Source organism: Vidua chalybeata, chromosome 17, assembly GCF_026979565.1.
Source record: "Vidua chalybeata isolate OUT-0048 chromosome 17, bVidCha1 merged haplotype, whole genome shotgun sequence".
NCBI classification, from domain to species: domain Eukaryota; kingdom Metazoa; phylum Chordata; class Aves; order Passeriformes; family Viduidae; genus Vidua; species Vidua chalybeata.
In genome coordinates this window covers 4,205,303-4,223,411 of record NC_071546.1, presented here as the reverse complement: position 1 = coordinate 4,223,411, position 18,109 = coordinate 4,205,303, and the positions used below count along the sequence as shown (strand labels likewise).

At 53.8% G+C, this 18,109-nt stretch overlaps 2 protein-coding genes across 3 annotated transcripts; one reads left to right on the top strand and one right to left on the bottom strand.

The window, feature by feature from the left end:
* Positions 1-557: 557 nt before the first annotated feature.
* LOC128796875 (uncharacterized) lies at positions 558-3,649 on the bottom strand. The gene is made up of 2 exons (XM_053958922.1): positions 939-3,649; positions 558-846 (listed from the first exon to the last, which is right to left on the bottom strand). The coding sequence occupies exons 1-2, from the start codon at positions 1,573-1,575 to the stop codon at positions 728-730; spliced, it is 756 nt and encodes a 251-aa protein (XP_053814897.1). The 5' UTR covers positions 1,576-3,649; the 3' UTR covers positions 558-727.
* A 196-nt stretch (positions 3,650-3,845) lies between these two features.
* On the top strand, positions 3,846-17,335 carry MYBL2 (MYB proto-oncogene like 2). Of its 2 annotated transcripts, XM_053958920.1 has the most exons (15): positions 3,846-3,899; positions 4,436-4,529; positions 5,644-5,715; positions 6,100-6,192; positions 7,796-8,016; positions 8,175-8,331; positions 9,076-9,345; positions 10,525-10,911; positions 12,403-12,542; positions 12,836-12,935; positions 13,524-13,637; positions 14,150-14,266; positions 14,425-14,571; positions 14,922-14,964; positions 16,591-17,335. In XM_053958920.1, the coding sequence occupies exons 1-15, from the start codon at positions 3,880-3,882 to the stop codon at positions 16,737-16,739; spliced, it is 2,124 nt and encodes a 707-aa protein (XP_053814895.1). In that variant the 5' UTR covers positions 3,846-3,879; the 3' UTR covers positions 16,740-17,335. The 2 variants fall into 2 exon arrangements, with proteins under 2 accessions (XP_053814895.1, XP_053814896.1); XM_053958921.1 differs by lacking the exon at positions 14,922-14,964.
* The last annotated feature ends 774 nt before the right edge of the window (positions 17,336-18,109 follow it).

Below are 18,109 nucleotides of genomic sequence, written 5' to 3'. Positions count from 1 at the left end.
ACAGGAGAGGAGAATCAGGCTTGCATATGGGTGGAGTGAGATCTAACAGGAAAGTGTGAAAAATCTCTAACGGGTGGGTGCGATGGCCTGGGCTCCTTCCCTCGGAGCAGGGTTAGATGTGACAAAGGAACTCGTCCCTGCGCGGTGGCCGGTGTTGGATTCCCGCGGGCAGGACGAGCAGTGGCAGCCTGCATGAGGCAGGCCGGCCGTGCCCGGGAGCCGCTCCCCGCCGCCAGGCTGTGCTTTCCCGGTGCGCCAGGAGAGGGATCCGCAGCCCCGGGCGCGCCTCCGCCCGCGCTCCCGGCGGGCAGCGCCGGCCCCGCAGCCATGGCCCCGGGGCTGCAGCCGCGTCCCGCAGCCTCGTCTCCGCCGGGAGCCGCCCCGACCCCTCTGCCAGGTAACGGGGCCGGGCGGGGCGGGGGCCCGGGCACGGCCAGCTCGGAGGATCCTGCCCCGGGCGGCGCCGGAGGGGGCTGCGCCGGAGGCAGGCTCTGGGTGTTCAGGGGGCTCAGCTTCAAGCCGGGAGGGCAGCGAGAGTCAGAGACCACCAGCAGAGACACATTTATATCTTTATTGTGCTAATACAAAAGAGAGCGATCGGGGAGGAGGAGGAGCCAGCAAGGCTGCGGCTCTCAGGGGTGCCATCACCAGCCCAAACATCCCCCACCACCAGTGCCGACTCGGCCATCCCAGGTGGGCAGATTTAACTTGTCACCAGCTGCTGACATCACCACTCAAGCCACTGGCTCCGTCTTCTGTGCTGCAGCGTGGATCCCTGCTCCTCGCAGGAGGGGCAGGAATCCAGCAGCTCCAGCTGGAACCAGGGCAGCAGCATCACAGAGCCTGCTGCAGAAACACAGGGACAGCGTCAGGGTCACTCAGCTGGGTCTCCTGGGTGGCAGGCCTGTGGGTCAGCGTGGGGTGCTTCTTGAAGGCACCTGGCCAAGCCAGAGGAATCACCACAGGGGTCTCCAGGGACGATGTGTCTGGTTTGGAGCATCCCAGTAAGCGTAACTCCTCAGTGCTGACATCGAGGGACGTGCTGGTATCCATAAAGGATTTTATTGCTGAGATGTCCCACCTGGGTGCTGGCACTTTGCCAAGAGCTGAGATGTCACCAACCAGCTCAGAGCTCTTGAAGAGCAGGCTCTCCAGCGGTTTGGAGTGCTTGCAAGGTGTCGAGGTGTTCTGCGATGCCACATTCATCAGGCAGCCATCTCTGCTGGGGTGCTCACACGGCAAACCAGACAGCTCACAGGCGGCCTGGCCATGGTGGGCCTTGCAGAAGCAAACAAGACTGAGGTCAGAGATGCCCTGGGTCAGGCTGGGCAGCTCAGGCTTCACACAGCTACTCAGAGACTCCGCCTGCTTGACAACACACAGAGAACTGCCGCTTGCTGTGTTGTCCAAGTCCACGGGAAGCTCCCAGGTTTCATGTTTGGGAGCACTGCTAGAGTCCATGTAATAGCTCACAACAGGAGAACAGCTATGGCTGGAGGAGCTGACCAAGAACCCATTTTCCAGGATTTCCTTTCTGGTCACAATGCTGGTACTGTGCCTCTGGGTGGACAGCATAGTGCAGAATCCAGCAGCTGTCTGGCTTACAGAGAGAGATCAGGATGAGCCTGTCAGGATAAATCTGTTACTGTTCATCACATTCACCAATGGATTACAGATTTACAGCAGCAGGACCACTCTTGGTAAAATCCTGTCTCATTGTTGCAGGATCTTGAGCAGGTTCCAGGACATGCAGGAAAGCATACAGCCTGCCACTCTCTTATAGAGTAAAACAGCTCCACCACAGCCTCTTAGTTGCTCAGAGGTCATAATGGAATCACCCTGAAGCTGTATTTATTTGCCTGTATATCACTAGTCTTAGCTTTTACAGGGGATAGAGGCATTTTATGCTCACTCGTGCAGTCAGAGGCCCACTCACCTCAGCTAGAATTGAGTCCCTCTGAGAAGAAGACACCAAAAGCAGGCTCTGGGTAGGACAGGAGAGGTTGAGGGGCAGCTCTCATCTTACTTTTAGTCCTATACACGATAACCCTCACCTCCAGCTGAGACAGGAGCTGACTTCCAGCTCCTTCCTGAGGGACTAGGGCAGGCCAGGGAAGGGGATGGCTATACTCCAAACCCAGCTTTACCCTGAATGCACGTTAAACAGTGGTAAATAGCACCTGAATTTACTGTAAAGGGGCTGTATAGTCAGTCTAGAAGGAAAGTCTTCTTTAAGAGACTAAAATAATCTTCTCTTAGTATATAAGAAATAAAGGAAGGAACAAGAGCAATAAATAGTACCTTCAGCTCCTGTGAAGACCCTTTGATGTTCCTGACTCTTTTCTACCAGTGTTTCTTACAGCAGTTTTATAGTTCTGGTAATCAATTAACAGGCTGATTTCCTAATTAAACTAGTTTGGGAGAGGGAGGGGCTTCTGTTTGCCTCTTTTTAAGCACAGGGGCAGTGAAGGTGGGCCACGGCTGATTGATGGAGGTACTCTGAGGTCTTCGAGGGTTGGGTTTTGTTTGTCCTGTCAATAAACCTTAGTAAGATTTTACTTTCTTTTAAGTCTTGCCTTGTGTTTTGTGAGCTGGTGATTAGGAATATCCATATGTACAGACCTTTCATTGATGATATAGACAATATATGTTAGAATATTTGGGCAATGCTCTCAGGCACAGGGTTGGACTGTTGTGGCTGTCCTGAGCAGGGCCATGAGTTGGACTTTGATGATCTTTGGGGGGTCCCTTCCAGCCTGGAATATTCTCTGATTCTGTAACATGTGTGATGTTCCTGCCCTGTGCCTACTGCAGCTGGGGGGGCTCAGGTCAGTGTGAGGGGGCCCGAGGGTAGAAATGGGGGGTCCCAGGTTGGGGGGTGTGAATGGAGAGCATCCTGGGCTAGTGTGGGGGGTGGTCCCAGTGGTTTCAGATGGATGAGGGGGTCCTGGGAGTCTCGGATCCATGGGGACGTGGATGCAGAGGTGCTGAGGATAGAAACGAGTAGTCCTGGGTCAGTGCAGGGCGGGGTGAGGGAGTGTCCTGGGTCAGTGTGGGGGATCCCCGTGGTTTGGGGTTGGTACAGGGGTGCATGCAGAGGGATCCTGGGGTCGGTGCTGGGCTGGATGGGGAGGCTCGCAGGGGGCCCAGGTCGGTGTGGGGGTGGATGAGGAGGTTCCTGGCGGGGGCTCGCATCGGTGCGGGGCTGGATGCGGTGGGTCTTGGATCAGCGGGGGGTCGGTGGAGGGGTGGATGGTGGGGGTCCTGGATCGGGTGCTGTGTTGGATGTGGGAAGTCCCGGCAGTCCCAGTTCAGTGCGGGGCTCCTGGGGCTGGATGCGGGAATCCCACAGGATGTGCCGAGGTATATGGGAGTCTGGATGCGGGTGTCCCGGGTGGATGCGGTGTGTCTCGGCTCCGTGTGGGGATGGATTGGATGTCCCGGGTTGGTGTGAGGATGTCCCGGCTCGGTGTAGGGGTGGATGCGGTGTGTCCCGGCTCGGTGTAGGGGTGGATGCGGTGTGTCCCGGGTGGGTGTAGGGGTGGATGCGGTGTGTCCCGGGTGGGTGTAGGGGTGGATGCGGTGTGTCCCGGGTGGGTGTAGGGGTGGATGCGGTGTGTCCCGGCTCGGTGTAGGGGTGGATGCGGTGTCCCGGGTCGCTGTGGGCTCCCTGAGGGTGCCGGGGGCGGGGCGGGCGGGCGCCCTCCCGCGCGCGCCTCTTTGTGCGGGCGGGAGGCGCGGCGCGCATGCGCGGCCCGGCCCCGCGCGGGGGGGGCGCCGTTGGCGCGAGATAGGAAAGCGCCGCCAGCGCCGCCGCTCCGGACCCGCGCCCGGCCCTCAGCCCCGGCCCTCAGCCCCGGCCCTCAGCCCCGGCCCGACATGGCTCGCCGCGCCCGCGGGTGAGTGCCGGCCCCGCCGTGCCGGGGCTCCCCGTGCCCGCTCCCAGCCGCGGGAGACTCCTCCCGGCGGCCCCGTTCCCGCTCGCCGGCCGGACAGCGCGATGCGGGATGCAGGGCGGCGGCCCCGCGGTACCCGCGCTGGGACATTCCCCCGGCTCTGCCCACTCGGGAGCGGGGGGCGAGCGGGAGCCCTGCGGCCGCTCCCCGCACCGCTCCCCGCGCCCCTTCGCGCCAGCGATCCGGGAGCTGCTGAGCTGTGCCTGGATGCCCAGATGCAAAGTCCACCCCGAGGGACAGAAGTGGAAGGGAATGGAAAGAAACGCTCTTTCCGCTGCTCTGGGCAGAATTAAACTTGCCAGCTGGCGCCTAAAGTTGAGGATCTCCTTTCAGCCTGGGGTGTGTGGGTGGGTGTCGGTGCGGTTGGGGCTCGGTGCTGGAAGGGGGAGATCTGGAGCTCTGCTCTGTGTGGTGGAGGTTGGTCCCTCTCCTGCGTTTTTATCAGGTAGAAAGGATAATCTTCCTTTACTCACCCGCAGTGAGGACCAGGATGAGCCGCATTACCAGGATACGGATTTGGATGTGCCGGAGCAGCGGGATGGCAGGTGCAAAGTCAAGTGGACACCAGAAGAGGTGAGTGAGAGCCTGACATTTGCTGAGAGAGGTGCTTTGGCGTGGTGCCTCCGACATGGCACCCTGGGCTTGGGTGACTCCACCCCAGTCCTCACCTGCTGGCCGTGATCTCACCTCCTCCTGTCTTGCTACTGGAGAGGACCTTGTGTCATTTCCACTGAGCTCAGGCCTGAATGAGGTTCAGGGGAGTTTGAAGTCTAGCCTGAAGAGCAAGAGCTCAAACATTTTTAACTTAAGCCTGTGAGTACGGGGTGAAACACCACTGCCTGCAGCACTCCTGTGAGCACAGAGGGGTTCAGATGATGGCTGAGGCCTCCAATGAGCTGAAATGTGTAGTGGAAATGTACTCCTTTTTCTGGAGCAAAAGCAGGGAGCATTGACACTTGGGATCATGGCTTAGTCATCCTGGCTAAGAGCCTGAAGTTAACTGGGATTGTCTCCTCCTTCCTTCCAGTTTCACTATCAGTTTTGTGCTGTGTGAAAACTACAGCTGGGGTCAGAACATCAAGTAAGGTGGTCTTTGTGGAGGGATCAAAGCCTCGGGCTCAGTTGGGCAGGGAATAATTTCACTATTGAGCTCTCCAGAGCTCACAGACAAGGATGTCTCCAACAGGCTTTCTGTGAGCTGTAGGAGTTTGCATACCCAGGCTACAGCAGGGATCACAAAAGAGATGCTGTAGAGCCCTGTAGCACCAAAAGACAGAAGAGCACTGGGCAGGTGGTGATACACTTCAATCTGTCAGCTTTCCTGGCCAGACAAAACCAGTGGCTGGGCTGGGAGATGGACTGTCTGGTCAGGAGTGTTCTGGGGCTGGGTAAACAGGCCCTTGGCCATAGGGTTTGAACCAGACTGTAGAGGAACAGAGCTGAGCTCTTGTTTTATACTTAATGTATGAGCTTGTCTTAGTGCAGAGCTCAGAACCAGTCTGCTCCAGTTGGGCTCCATGTACTGAAGGGCTGCTGAACACTGGTGTGAGCTGCCTTCCTCCCCTGAGCACACAATGCCAACTAAACCTTGACAGTTCAAAACATCTAACTTGTTCTTTTACTATCATCAGTCCTGTGGTGTGTGTTGCCTCAGTGTATCTGAAAGTGGATGTTTTGTCCTTTGCAGGATGAGCAGCTGAAGATGTTAGTGAGCCATTATGGGCAGAATGACTGGAAGTTCCTGGCCAGCCACTTTCCTGTAAGTGACCCCATGCCCAGCTGGGAATCCCAGTGTTTGCATGTTGCTGCTTCTCCTTGTGCTGGTTCCCTGTGGCTGTGCAGTGGGACTCTCTGCTCTGACTTCATAGCTCCAAGCTGTGAAATGGGACTGCTTCAAGGCAGGGAGACCTTCTTGCACAGAGGGCTTTCCATGGTGAGTCTGTTGGAGTTGGGGTGAGGAATTGAGGTTCCTGCCTCTTTGTCCAGTGCCCTGGGCCCAGGACCTCCGTATGTGTTCTCTATGTGCTTCTGCAGGTGTACTGTGGGACAGACTGTGTGTATGGGGGCTGCTGTCAGTTTTGGGGGGTTTTGGGCCTCAGGAGCCTCTGGCCTAACACAAGGCTGTTCCCATTGCTGTTCCCAGAACCGCAGTGACCAGCAGTGTCAGTACCGCTGGCTGAGAGTGTTGAATCCAGACCTGGTTAAGGGCCCATGGACCAAAGAGGAGGATCAAAAGGTAAGTCAGGGCTGAGAGGATCAGAGTGTTGGACTGCCTCTGTCTGCAGAGAGGGTGGAGATGTCAGACCCATCCTCAGGTGTTGTGAACTCAGGTGTAATTGTTCTCCCTGGTGGGTACAGCAGCTCTGTCTGCCTTGCCCTGAGCAGCCCAGGCAGTGATGGTTGGGATGTGATCTAGGCCTCTCCAGGTAAACACCTTCCCCCTTTCACACAGTGCTGCTACAGTAGGCTGCCAAGGGAGAGAGCTGAAAAGGGAATTAATTCATCTGCCTGCTGGCAGGTCTCCACCTGGCCTGGCCAGGTTGGATCGAAGAGAAAATAAAACTGGCATTTCCTGTGCCACAGTAGGCAGGCTGGAGTGGATGTCTGAGGTTGGCTGGGTGAATCATGACTTCTGTGAGCCTGTTTCTCTGCTGATTCCAGAGTCAGCCAAGAGGGGCTGGCTCAGACAGAGTTATCATCTTGATGTCCTTAAGAAAAGTTGGAGTGAAATCCAGATTTTACCAAGGTTTTCTAGTACAGAACATCCTAATTCGGCAGATTCTCTGTAACACTCCTGCTCGCTGACTCTTTCCCTTTTGGTCTTATTACATTTTGTCAAACCCTAAGGAAGCTTCTCCTGATGTTGTTCCCTGTTCTTACAGCAGAGCAGTTGTTGCCTGCTTTCCCCTTCCCTTTGCATCATCTTGACTCTGCCAGCCTACCCATCCTGGCCAGGCTAGGCTCCGGCTCTCTCCTCCTTGCTTTGGCCCAGCTCCTTGGCCTCAGTTTGGCATCTTTGGTCCATTTTTCTGTGCTTGAAAGGCAAGAGTCTGCAGCAAGCACATTTGTTACACGAGCATCACTTTTACCTGCACCTTTCAGCTCAGCACAGCTGGCCAGGGTAGAAATGTTCTTTGAGAACACTTCAGCCAGGATTTTGGTGTCTGAACATTGCAGATTTTTTCATCCTGACTGTGCCCTGGATATTTTAGGAGCCCAGAATGGATTCAGTGCCCAGAAGAATTTGTGTTGGGGCTCTGGCAGAAGTGACAAAGCCCTGGGTGGAGGGTAAGAGGCAAAGTGGATGGTTCTGAAGTGAATTTGGATCTCTCCCTCTGTATCCTGATGCTGTCAGGGCATGGAGCTGTAGCCCTGTCTGTCCTGGGTGTACCAAACTGTTAAAGGGAGCAGCAGGCCAGTGCAGAGCTTATGGGGACAGTTGTCACAAAGCCAGGTCCTTGGAAGTAGGGAGGGCAGAGGAGCCTTGGAGCAGGAGGGACCCGGCCCTTGCTCAGAAATGAGAATGTGTTTCTGCATCTGGGCACCTGCCAGTCTCCACCCCATCTTCTGTCAGGGGTCATCTGCATTCACAGGTGCCCTGTGGCAAAATGTCTGCATGGAAACAGCCTCTTACAGAAATTTGGCAGAATCATTGCTCTTGTGAGGGTTGGAACACCTGATAGCCCTGCTGGCTCCCTCCAGCTTGTCCTCCGAAGGGGCCTTCCTTTGTTTGCACTTACCTGGTCCCAGGAGGGGCGAAGAGCAAAGCCTGAAGATGACTGCACTGACCCTCCCCTCCTTTTTTCCATTTCCTTATTTCCCTCCCACTCTCTCCAAAGGTAATTGAACTGGTTAAAAAATATGGCACCAAACAGTGGACCCTGATAGCCAAGCACCTGAAAGGGCGGTTAGGGAAGCAGTGCCGGGAACGCTGGCACAACCACCTGAACCCTGAGGTGAAGAAGTCCTCGTGGACAGAGGAGGAGGATCGCATCATATTTGAGGCCCACAAGGTCCTGGGGAACCGTTGGGCAGAGATTGCCAAGCTGCTGCCTGGGAGGTAGGACCCCTTTGCTCACTGCTGCCTTCCCTGCTGCGTGGCCCGTGGAAATCCGTGTGTTAAGCTCTTGGGATGGGGCTGGGGAGCATGTTGGAGCAACTAGCTGTGCTTTAAAGCTGCTGTAAGTGATGGTTTGTTCCCTTCTGCTCCCTCTGCAGGACTGACAATGCTGTGAAGAATCACTGGAATTCCACCATCAAGAGGAAAGTGGACACGGGAGGTTTCCTTAATGAAACCAAGGAGTCCAAGTCTCTGTACTTCCTCGTGGAGCTGGATAACAAGGAGAGGCAAAGTCAGACGACAGCTGAGAGCCAGGTACTGCACTTGCAGCAGGCAGCTGGGTCAGTCCCCTGCTGTACTAATGCATTCTGGAGCTCTTCATCCACCCTTCTGCTGCCTCCTGCTGCCTTTTCCACAGCCTGGTGTCTGCTTAGACAGTCTGTGCCTTCCCCAGCCTCCCAGATCTCTCCCTCCAGGAGCTAGAGGTGTTGTGGGAGCCTGAGTGTGTTATCCAGGCAGAGGACAGCAGTCTGCTAGAGCTGTTACCTTGCTAATTCCAACACCAAGTCTGTCTTGGACACTGAATATTCTTTTGGCTTCATTGTGCTGTTGCTGGTGGGAGGAGGAGGCTGCTCCAGACAGTGTGTGTGTGGGAGCAGGGTGAAGAGATACTGTGTTACTTTTCTCTAAAAATGGAAGCAGGAAAGTCCACCCAGTGATTGTTTTCATGAAGAAAGCATGTAGTTTTTGAAGGCAGGCTCCTGGTAAATAGGACACATAGAACAAGTGCTACATGCTCAGCCTAAGTACAACATTCTCCTGGGACACTGTTCAGTGAAATCTTGAATTAAAGAGTCCTGTGCTTGTTATGTTGCATGCACTCCTTCTTAGGTAGTGTATGGGACAGCAGCGAGGGAGAATGGGCATGTGAGACAAATCCAGTGTCAGGTAGGAGAGTGGGCAAAGCTGAACGTGTCCAGGTGCTCTCTGTCCCCAGCACCTGGCATTGTCCCCTTGCTCTCTGCTGATACCTGGCCTTTCTTTATTGCATGTGCCAAGAACGTCCTGCCAAACTGGCCAGTGGATATCTCTGAAATAAAGGAAGAAGATGTCAGTGATGAGGAAGTGACGGGTGTGCAGGAGCTGCCCTTGGAGCTGCCAGCTGCAGGAGTGGCAGAGCAGAACGTGGAGGGGACCCCAGATGATGCAGTGCCCGAGGATGGTGCTTCGTTGGTCGAATCACCATACAAGTGGGTTGTTGAAGCTGCCAACTATTTGTACCCAGCTTGTGCCCCAGCCCTCAGTGAAGCTCTGGACATGATTGAATCTGTAAGTAGCAGACCCCCCAGCTACTGTGTTATCCTCACTCTTTTTGAGTGAACTTACTGGATCCCCTTGATCATCAGGACTGGGTCTGTCATTGCCTTGCAGCCTCCCCCTGTCTCTCTTCCAGGGCTGGATTAGACCTTTCCAGCTCTGCCAGTATTGCTGTAGGCTTGTAGCTTTTCCTAGCTGGATGTCCTTGTGCATGGGCTCTGCCTGTGTGGGAGGCTGTAAGTGTTGGCAAATTGATTTCAAGCCCTTCTTTGTCAGCCAGAGTGTCCCTGGCTCTCCTTTTTTAAATGGTTCAGGCCCATGCTCACTGGCTGTCCTTTCTGTCCTGTCATGGGGTGGGATAGGACAGGACAGACTGGAAATAAGCCAAGCCCATTGTACTATGCAGGACAGACCCCTTCACGCTGGCATGATTGCCACCATTTGCTTTCAGTGGAGGTAGCTTCACTGAAATTAGTTATTTTCAGCCAGTCAAGCAGTGCTGAGGTCCCCTGGGTGACAGAGGCATGCCAGGGTGGGAGGCTGGCTAACATCAACAGGGCACTTTGCTACCATCAGAGGGAAGTTGCCTCTGCAGCCCCCAGCCTGCCTGAGGCATGAAGGAGTCACTCTGTATAGCAAGATGGTGTGCCTGAGGCTGAGCAGCACATCTGTGGGCCTGCTTTTGTGGTGCTGGGTGTTGCTGGGGTGGAGCTGTGAAGCAGCTCATTTCTGAACTGGTCTGATTAGTTTTAATCTGCTTTCAGCTGTGCAGGTTACACCAGAGCCCCATGCCCAGCTGTACAGGTGTGCCCAAGACTGTGGGCTGCTCTTGGGTGATAGTTGCTTCCTTCAGTGTTTGCCCCCAGCCCTCTGCCCAGCTGGTTATTTTGTCCCCTCTCTGAGGGGGTGCAGCTGTTTGTGCAGCTGTGCTGTGAACCAAACAGGAAAACCAGCCTTGCATAAATAGAAAAGCCTGCCCCATGCACAAGAAACAGCTCTCAGCTGGGTCAGCCCTGCTCTGGCTCCAGCTGTGCCTGTGGCAGAGGAGAGCAGGACTTGAGCTGTCCCTGGCCAGGCTCCTTCCAAAGCTTGGTGCCACCTCACACCCCCACTTATTTCACCTCCCGGTTCACCAGTCTGTCTGCTCAGCTGCCACCCTGGGCTGCTGCTGACGCTTTCCCTTGTGTGCAGGACCCAGATGGGTGGTGTGACCTGACCCAGTTTGACCTGCCCGAGGAGCCCTTGGCTGGCAGCAGCAGCTGCAGCACCAGCCCGGCCAGACCAGCGCCCGGCGAGGCAGCCCCGGCGCTGCCCAGCGTCACCGAGTACCGCCTGGACGGCCACACCATCTCTGACCTGAGCAGGAGCAGCAAGGGAGAGCTCATCCCCATCTCCCCACATGCCGAGGGCAGCTTTGGCACCCCGCCCTCGGTGCTGAAGAGGCAGAAGAAGAGGAAGATATCCCTCTCGCCCGTCACGGAGAACGTCACCAGCACCAGCATGTCCTTCCTGGACTCCTGCAACAGCATGACCCCCAAGGGCACTCCTGTAAAGACACTGCCCTTCTCTCCATCTCAGGTATCTTCTTGCCCTAATGTCACGTATTCCCATCAGCTCTGCCAGCTTTGTGCTCCTCCTGCCTTGAATGAGGCCATGCCAGTGTGCAGAGCATGTTCCTGCACTAAAAGAAGGCTCAGAGTTGGTGTCTGGCCCTGCTTCTCTTCAGCACTGCCCTTCCTGTGGGAGCAGCAGCCAGTGCCTCCATCTGGGAGTGAGTGCAGTTTTAAGAAAGCCCAGCTACCCTGTGTGTAGGGCAGGCCACATCGTGAGGAAGGAGCCCCATCTGCATACCAGGGTGTGATGAAGAGCACACTGGAATGCTGCTGTCCCCAGGGCATTGCTGTCCCCAGGGCATTGCTGCCCCAGCTGTGGGCAGCAGAGTGGCACCAGTGAAAACTTGCTTTCCCTGTCTGTTTGCAGTTCAGTCACACAGGCAGGCTGGGCAGCAAACACCTTGTGCAGATCTGTCCTGCTGTGCCTATGGAAATGGTTCTAGCCTTGTCTTTTTTGCAAAAGGGACTCAGAATGTTTCGGCCTTTGCTGTGACTCCCAGTGTCCTCACATGTGGTCTCCAACACATGTCACCTTGAAGCACTGTGGTGGTCAGACCCCCGAGTGTCTCATGTGAAGTGGTGGAGTTGTGTCTATAAATCAAAATAAAGGCTGCTGCATTCTCCAGCACAGTTCCCACTGCAGCTCTGTTGTCCAGAGCCTCCCCAACTGTGCCTTCCAGGCCTTTATTTCTGCTGTTTCTGCAGAAGAAAATGTGGGAGAGGCACCACAGGAGAGTCCAAAATGCAGGTTCAGGTGGACTTGAATGAAAGTCCAGCATGAAGAATAAATCAGAGCAGGACCCATAATATCCCATAATGTACAGCTCTGCAGAGTGTAAAAGGCAGGAATGTCTGGAGTGAGTCTGAGAAGACAAAAGTGCATGCCCTGTCTCAAGCTGAGCTTCAGCCATCAGTGAATGTCACAAACACAGTTTTTCTCTTCCAAGGGGCTCTTGGGTACAAACACTGTTCCTTATGGGAGCAGAGCTGTCACTTCCTGGCTGCTCTGAAGTAAAACCCTAGAAGAGCTAACACAGCTTGTTGTTTTCTCATAGTTTAAGCTGAGGACAGCTCAGTGAAAGACCTGTTATCTTGTACACTTTGTGTTACATGGATTTCCCTCACGTTTGCCAACCCGAGGTTGGAATAAACTGGGTGAGCTGAGATTACCAGTGCAAGGAGAGACTTCTCTTCCACTCTGTAGTTGGTAGCTCTGATAGTTGTATCAGCTCATCCCTTATGGGAAGTGAATAATCTTTATAGGTGTGAGGCACCTCCTGGCAGCTTTTGTGTGTGTGTCTGTGTACAGAACTGAGTCTGTAACCCACCCTGGTTTGGGAGGGTTGTTTCAGCTTCAGGGTTTCCCTCATATTTAGGGAAAAGTAATGGCTTTGTGTTGCAATGCTGTGCTGCTTGAGACTGAGTGTCTTTAATTTTTCCTTCCTGTGCTGTGCAGTTCTTGAACTTTTGGAGCAAACAGGATACACTAGAACTGGAGAACCCTTCCCTGACCTCCACGCCTGTGTGCAGCCAGAAGGTGATTGTCACCACCCCACTGCACAGGGACAAGACCCCTCTGCTCCAGAAGAACTTAGCGTAAGTCCTCCCTTTTCCACACAGGAGTCTGGTCCAGTTCAGACATAGCTCTCAGTACTTGTCATGGTATTACTGAGAGAGGGGCAAGGCAGGCTGGGCATTTCCTTAAATCACTGTTTCCCCTCCCACCCCCCCCAAAAAAAACAGCTCTTCTCTGAGCTGCAGGGAGTGAGTGTCCAAGCTGACTGGGGGCACAGCCAAGTGACCTCTGTTGTGCTCAGCTGCTGGGTGGTTTGTGGCCTTGTGTGGGTTACAGCCTGTCTGATCCCTTGTCTTCCCCACTCTGCTTCCAGGTTTGTCACACCAGATCAGACATATGTGGTGGACAACACACCTCACACTCCCACGCCTTTCAAAAATGCCCTGGAGAAATATGGACCAATTAGACCTCTGGTATTTATTGGGCAGGGCTGTGCTTTGTGGGGCTGATGAATGCAAATGAGACAGGGGCTGGGGGAGGTTGGGGCAGGGGTGTGAGCAAACTCTTATCTGTGCTAGAGCAAAGGGCAGTTTGGTAGTGCCAGGCTGAGAGGGGAGGGGTGAAGGGGACATTGTCACAGTGATCATTTCATTGTAAAGAGCTGCAGGACTTTCAGATCCTCTGTAAACCAGTTAAAAATGCCAAAAAGCTGCCCTTGAATCAGGCTGCAGTGCTTGGCTACTGATGACCTTGAGGAGCAGGGAAATGATCTGCCTAGGCCTCCCTGAGGAGCTGGATCTCCCAGGCCTTGTATGCACACCAGTCTCCTGATGGCACACTGGTGTTCAGCTGGTAAGTCCTTGCACCTGGAGATCCTGTAAATCCATCAGGCTAGCAGAAAACTTGTCATATCTTTTCCAGCTGGGAAGCAAATAGGTTTTTGTGTTTGTCCTCCCACTGTGGGCTCTCCTGACCCCATTGTCCCTAGAGGGAAATGCTTGTAAGCCTGCCCAGCATGGAGATTTTGACTGCCTTGTGCTCTCTGTGCCTTTCCACCCCAGCCCCAGACTCCTCACCTGGAAGAAGACTTGAAGGAGGTGCTCCGAAGTGAAGCTGGCATCGAACTCATCATAGAGGATGATGTGAAGCCTGAGAAACAGAAGAGGAAACAAGGGGTGAGCTGGCTGTGCATCCAGTACCAGCTGCCAAGCTGCCCTGTGCTCTTAAGGAGTATTTTGGATGGTTTTAGTCATCCTGCTATTGATGCCAAAATGTTTTTAGCCCTGTGGCTGCTCTCTTTTAATCAGCAAGAAGTGCCTGAGGTTAAGGCCTGCTTAAAGTACTGCCAGGAGTGTCCTGGTTTATGCTGAGCTCAGGGCTTGTTGGCACACTTGGAGCACCTGGGGCAAGTTGGGCTCTCAGAAGGCTGTGGGATGGCATGAAAAGTCTCAGTTTCCTGGTGGTCTTCCCTTCCTACTAAAAGCTCCTCTAAACTGGTGGCTCGAGGTGCCAGGAGGGGGACACTGGAAGCTGCTGTGCCCTTTGGTGGGGAAGGCTGCACACATCTTCCTGAGGTGCTGGTGCCATGCAGAACTGGGGTGCTGTGGCCCTGGTGTGCACCTGGGCCCTCAGGGTGGCACTTTGCAGGGTGGATTCATGGTGACACTGGTGTCCCTACATTCCCCAGCTGCGCAGGAGTCCCATCAAGAAGGTCCGGAAGTCTCTGGCGCTGGATATTGTGGATGAAGACGTGACACAAAACCAGCCTGCCCTCCCAAAGACTGTGTGTTTCAAAAGAGCCCAGGTGAGGGTTGTGTGCTCAGAGCAGGGGCAGAGCTGGCTGTGCTCTGAAAACACTCTGCAAAGCAGCAGTAGCAGCCTGGAGCTGCCTTTGAACAGTCCATGTGAGTGTGGATGAAGGGCTGGATCTCTTCTTTCCTTATACTTTTTCTCTTGGTGCAGCCTGTGAATTTCCTGTCAAGGTCCCTGAACCTGTCCTCCTCGAGCAGGAAGAATGACAGTGGTCTGCTCAACAGAGCCTTTGTGCAAGTGCAGCCAGAGAAAATGTCCTGTAGGAAAATGCCAAGCCATTTCAGGCCACCAGCACCGGTAAGCCCTGCAGCAGCCACTGCTCTCCCAGGGAGGAGTTTATGTGGCAGTGCAGCCCTTGTCCCTTGAGGAGTGAGGGATGGAGCTCTGAACTGCTGCACAGGCATCCCTGCACTCTCAGGGCTGTCTTTACACCAAGGCTGGGAGATGCTGAGCCAGAGGTGTCATTTTATGTTCCTCAAAGCCACAGCTGTGGCCTGCTCAGCATGTTTGGCCCTGGATTTCCTCATGGGAATTCTCACCCAGAAAGGAATTTGGGTGACTATTCTGGCAGTAAAGTAAACCTTCCTTTTTCCAGTGGGGACTTCTTGAGTGGACAGCAGCAAGCTCATCTTTTTTTTGCTTTTCAGGACAGAGCAACTCTGAAGTGCTGTATAAAGGTTAAACAGGAAGGTATTTCCTACCCCTGTGTTTTTTAGGGTGTTTCTGGGTAGTGGGGAAGGCTGTGTGCCTTAGGCAGCATAGGCTGGCTTTATCCTGCTTTATCCTGACCCTGTGGCACAGAGCTCCAGCTGGCAGTGTGGCGCCTTGTACCTTGTGCTGAGGTTGGTGCTGTTACAGTAACTCTGTTCCTCAGCTCTGCACAGTTGGAACTGGGTTCTGCTGGAGTCACAGCAGCCTACAAATGCCCTCTGGGGCATAAACAGATCTCTCTACAATCTTCCCCACTCTCAGGCAGGATGCATTCTTGGACAGGTATCCCTATTTGCTGGGCTTAGACAAAGTCTAAGTGTAGCTTAGGCATGGGGATTTGGACCATAATTTTGTAGGTATTTGCTTGGATTGAGTCACTTGAGGTCTCTGATAGCTTCAGTGGGGATGGAAACATGACCTGTCCTTGTTGGGGGGTTAAACTGCAACTGGGGGTTCCTGTGATAGTGTTTTCCCATCCCAGGAAGGTACAGGGTTATCCTCAGGAAACTGCACTGAGGGGGGATCTGTCCCTGCATTAGAGCTGGCTTGTGAAACCTGATTCTTCTGGCAAATAAATACCCCTCAGCCAGAGTGATTCCTTCTCCTTCCCAAATTAAACCCTTCTTAAACACTTCCATTTCTCCTCCTGTCCTGGCCAGGGCTGTGTTGCTCTGTGAGCTAATAGCTCTGTATAAATAAACTTTGGGGGTGACAGGGAGGCAACTGGTGTGGTGACAGAGTACAGGTGTGCAGTGAAATCCCATTGCTCACAGCCAGCAGGGCAGTCTGTGCTGCTGCTGGCCTCTGGGGATTTATTGTGCTGCTCTGGTGCTGCTGGCAGGCAGTTTTTCATTGAAGAAGCTCATCCAGCTCTGGGCTAAGCCTCAGTGGGCCCAAAGCCATGCTGTGGCTGTGTGGGATGTTCCTGTTGTGGCCAGCACTGGAGCCCTGGTTCCCTGCAGTGGGTATTTCCAGTTCAGGGCACTGCCTGTCTCCTGGCATTTACCAGAGGATCCTCAGGGGCTTTCCTGGAGTGCAGAAACACCTCATGGGTGCCCTTTCTGCATGCAGAGACTGAAGCACTCCTGGGTTGTGGCTCCTCCTTTGTGCTGTGGGACCCTGCTGAAACTGAAGGCACCAGATTGCTGTTAAGGATGGCATTTGATCAAAACAGACCTGGGCCCCAGCAGCTCCTGTAGGAGTTGAACTGGTTGGCAATAAACTTCAAAGCTGTGCTTGAATTCCTTCTATCATTCTGGAATATCTTTCAGAATGTGTGAGTTTTAATAGTTTCCAGTGAGTTTTAATAAGTTTGTGCTTTGGGGTTTTTGTCTTGAGGCAAGTAATGGAAAAGCCCTGAAAGGGACTGTCTTGAAATGGAGCCCTCACCTGGGAAACTGCTGACCCTAAACCCCAGAAATTACCACCTCAGCTGTGAGGAGTAACTGGTGGTGGGCAAGTTCCTCCTGGTTGTGAGATGGGTTCTGAAGTTTTATTTGCCTTGTTAGTTTTGTTTATTTTTGCAGTCTTTTAGAACAGGATGTCACAAGATGTTTGTCCTTGCCCTTGACTGTGTGGTACACGTCCTTTCTCTTCCTTCTGCAGATGACCAGGGCTTGGAAAGCAGTGGCCTGTGGTGGAACTCGGGACCAACTCTTCATGCAGGAGAAAGCTCGACAGTTTCTGGGCACGTTGAAACAGAGTCACACATCAAGGACCTTAATCTTATCATGAAGGATTGTTCTGCTTCCTAATCTTATTTTTTAAAACTTTTTAATAAGTGGAGGGGGAACCACAGGAAAAAATATCTTCTGCCAGGCCTTAGTATATGGGAGTGGATTATTTTTCCTTCAGTTCCCAGGTAGATCTACATTGTAATAAATTGGGCTAACTGCTGGCTAGTGTGTGGAATGCAAGCTTTGGGATAATTATGGAAAGGCAAACAAGGGAGGCTTGGAGAGCTGACAGCAAGACCTCTCTCTGCAAGACCTGAGCTCTGGAAAAGTGGAAGCAGCAGCTGTGTTCCAGCTTGGAGCAGCACGTGCAGCAGGTGCTGGAGACCAGCCTCACAGCATCCCTGGATTCCTGCTGCTGCTCTGGTACCTCAGCAATGGCTTTGTGAAGGTTCCTGCATGCCTTGAGTCTCCCTCCTGGCTTTCCCCAGGGGATGGAGTGTCTCCCTGAGCTGGAGAAGGAGGAGGGAGGGTGAGGTGCTGTGGGGTGACCTGTGTCTGGAGCCCCTTGCTCCCTGTGGGGCTGCTTTGTCCTGCCATGGCTCCAGCAGGGGCCTCTCCCCACGACTGTGCTCCCTCTTCCAATAAATGATGGTGCTCACATCCCTTGGACTCTGCCTCAAGTGCTGGGGGAAGGCAGCAAAGTGCTGGTTTTTGTGTGGGCTCTTTGCTCTCCTGGCAAGTTGTTGAATTCCTGTTGGCTTCTCAGCAGGGAGAAGGGAGGTTCCCCCCATGCACACTCTTAGTAGTTCCATCAGCTGTTCCAGAGTTTTGGCTGTGGGCAGGTGCCACACTGTGTTTGAGTCAGGGAGGCTGGGATCCCTGCAGAGGTGCAGGGGGTGATGGAGGCTGCAGAAGAGCAGCAGGAGGATGTGATGTAGCAGAGCCTTGCTGTTGCCCTTTGGAGGCTAAAGTTGCACCATGTAGCAATTCCAGTGTGCGAGCAGTAGCACTGGCCTGGTTTGAAGTAGCCAAGGATGGAATGTGGTGATCTTAGCAACACATTAACTTTGCAATTGGAAAGGTGTTAGGAAAACTGCAGAGCAGCTCGACAGAACAGGAAGAGCTTTTTGGGTGAGCTGTGATGTGCTTTCCTTGGCCAAAGCCAGCCTGGCAGCTCTGCCTCTGGCTGGGGCTGTGCACACAGCAAAGATGTGTCCACCCACTCTGGAAAACCAGAGCTGGGCTGTACAAATCTCATGTCAGGTTGTGCCTTACGCTGGAAATAGAGTAAAAAATTTCTTACTGACAAACTTGTTAGTAAAACCTTGGATCCTGGGAAATGAGGGAGGTTTAGAAACCGTGCTCATTTTTCATTTTTACAAGCTCAGGGCCAGAGCAAATCCATGAAGTAATTTTTATTTCTGTTTCTCGGTGTTGCAGTGTTTGCT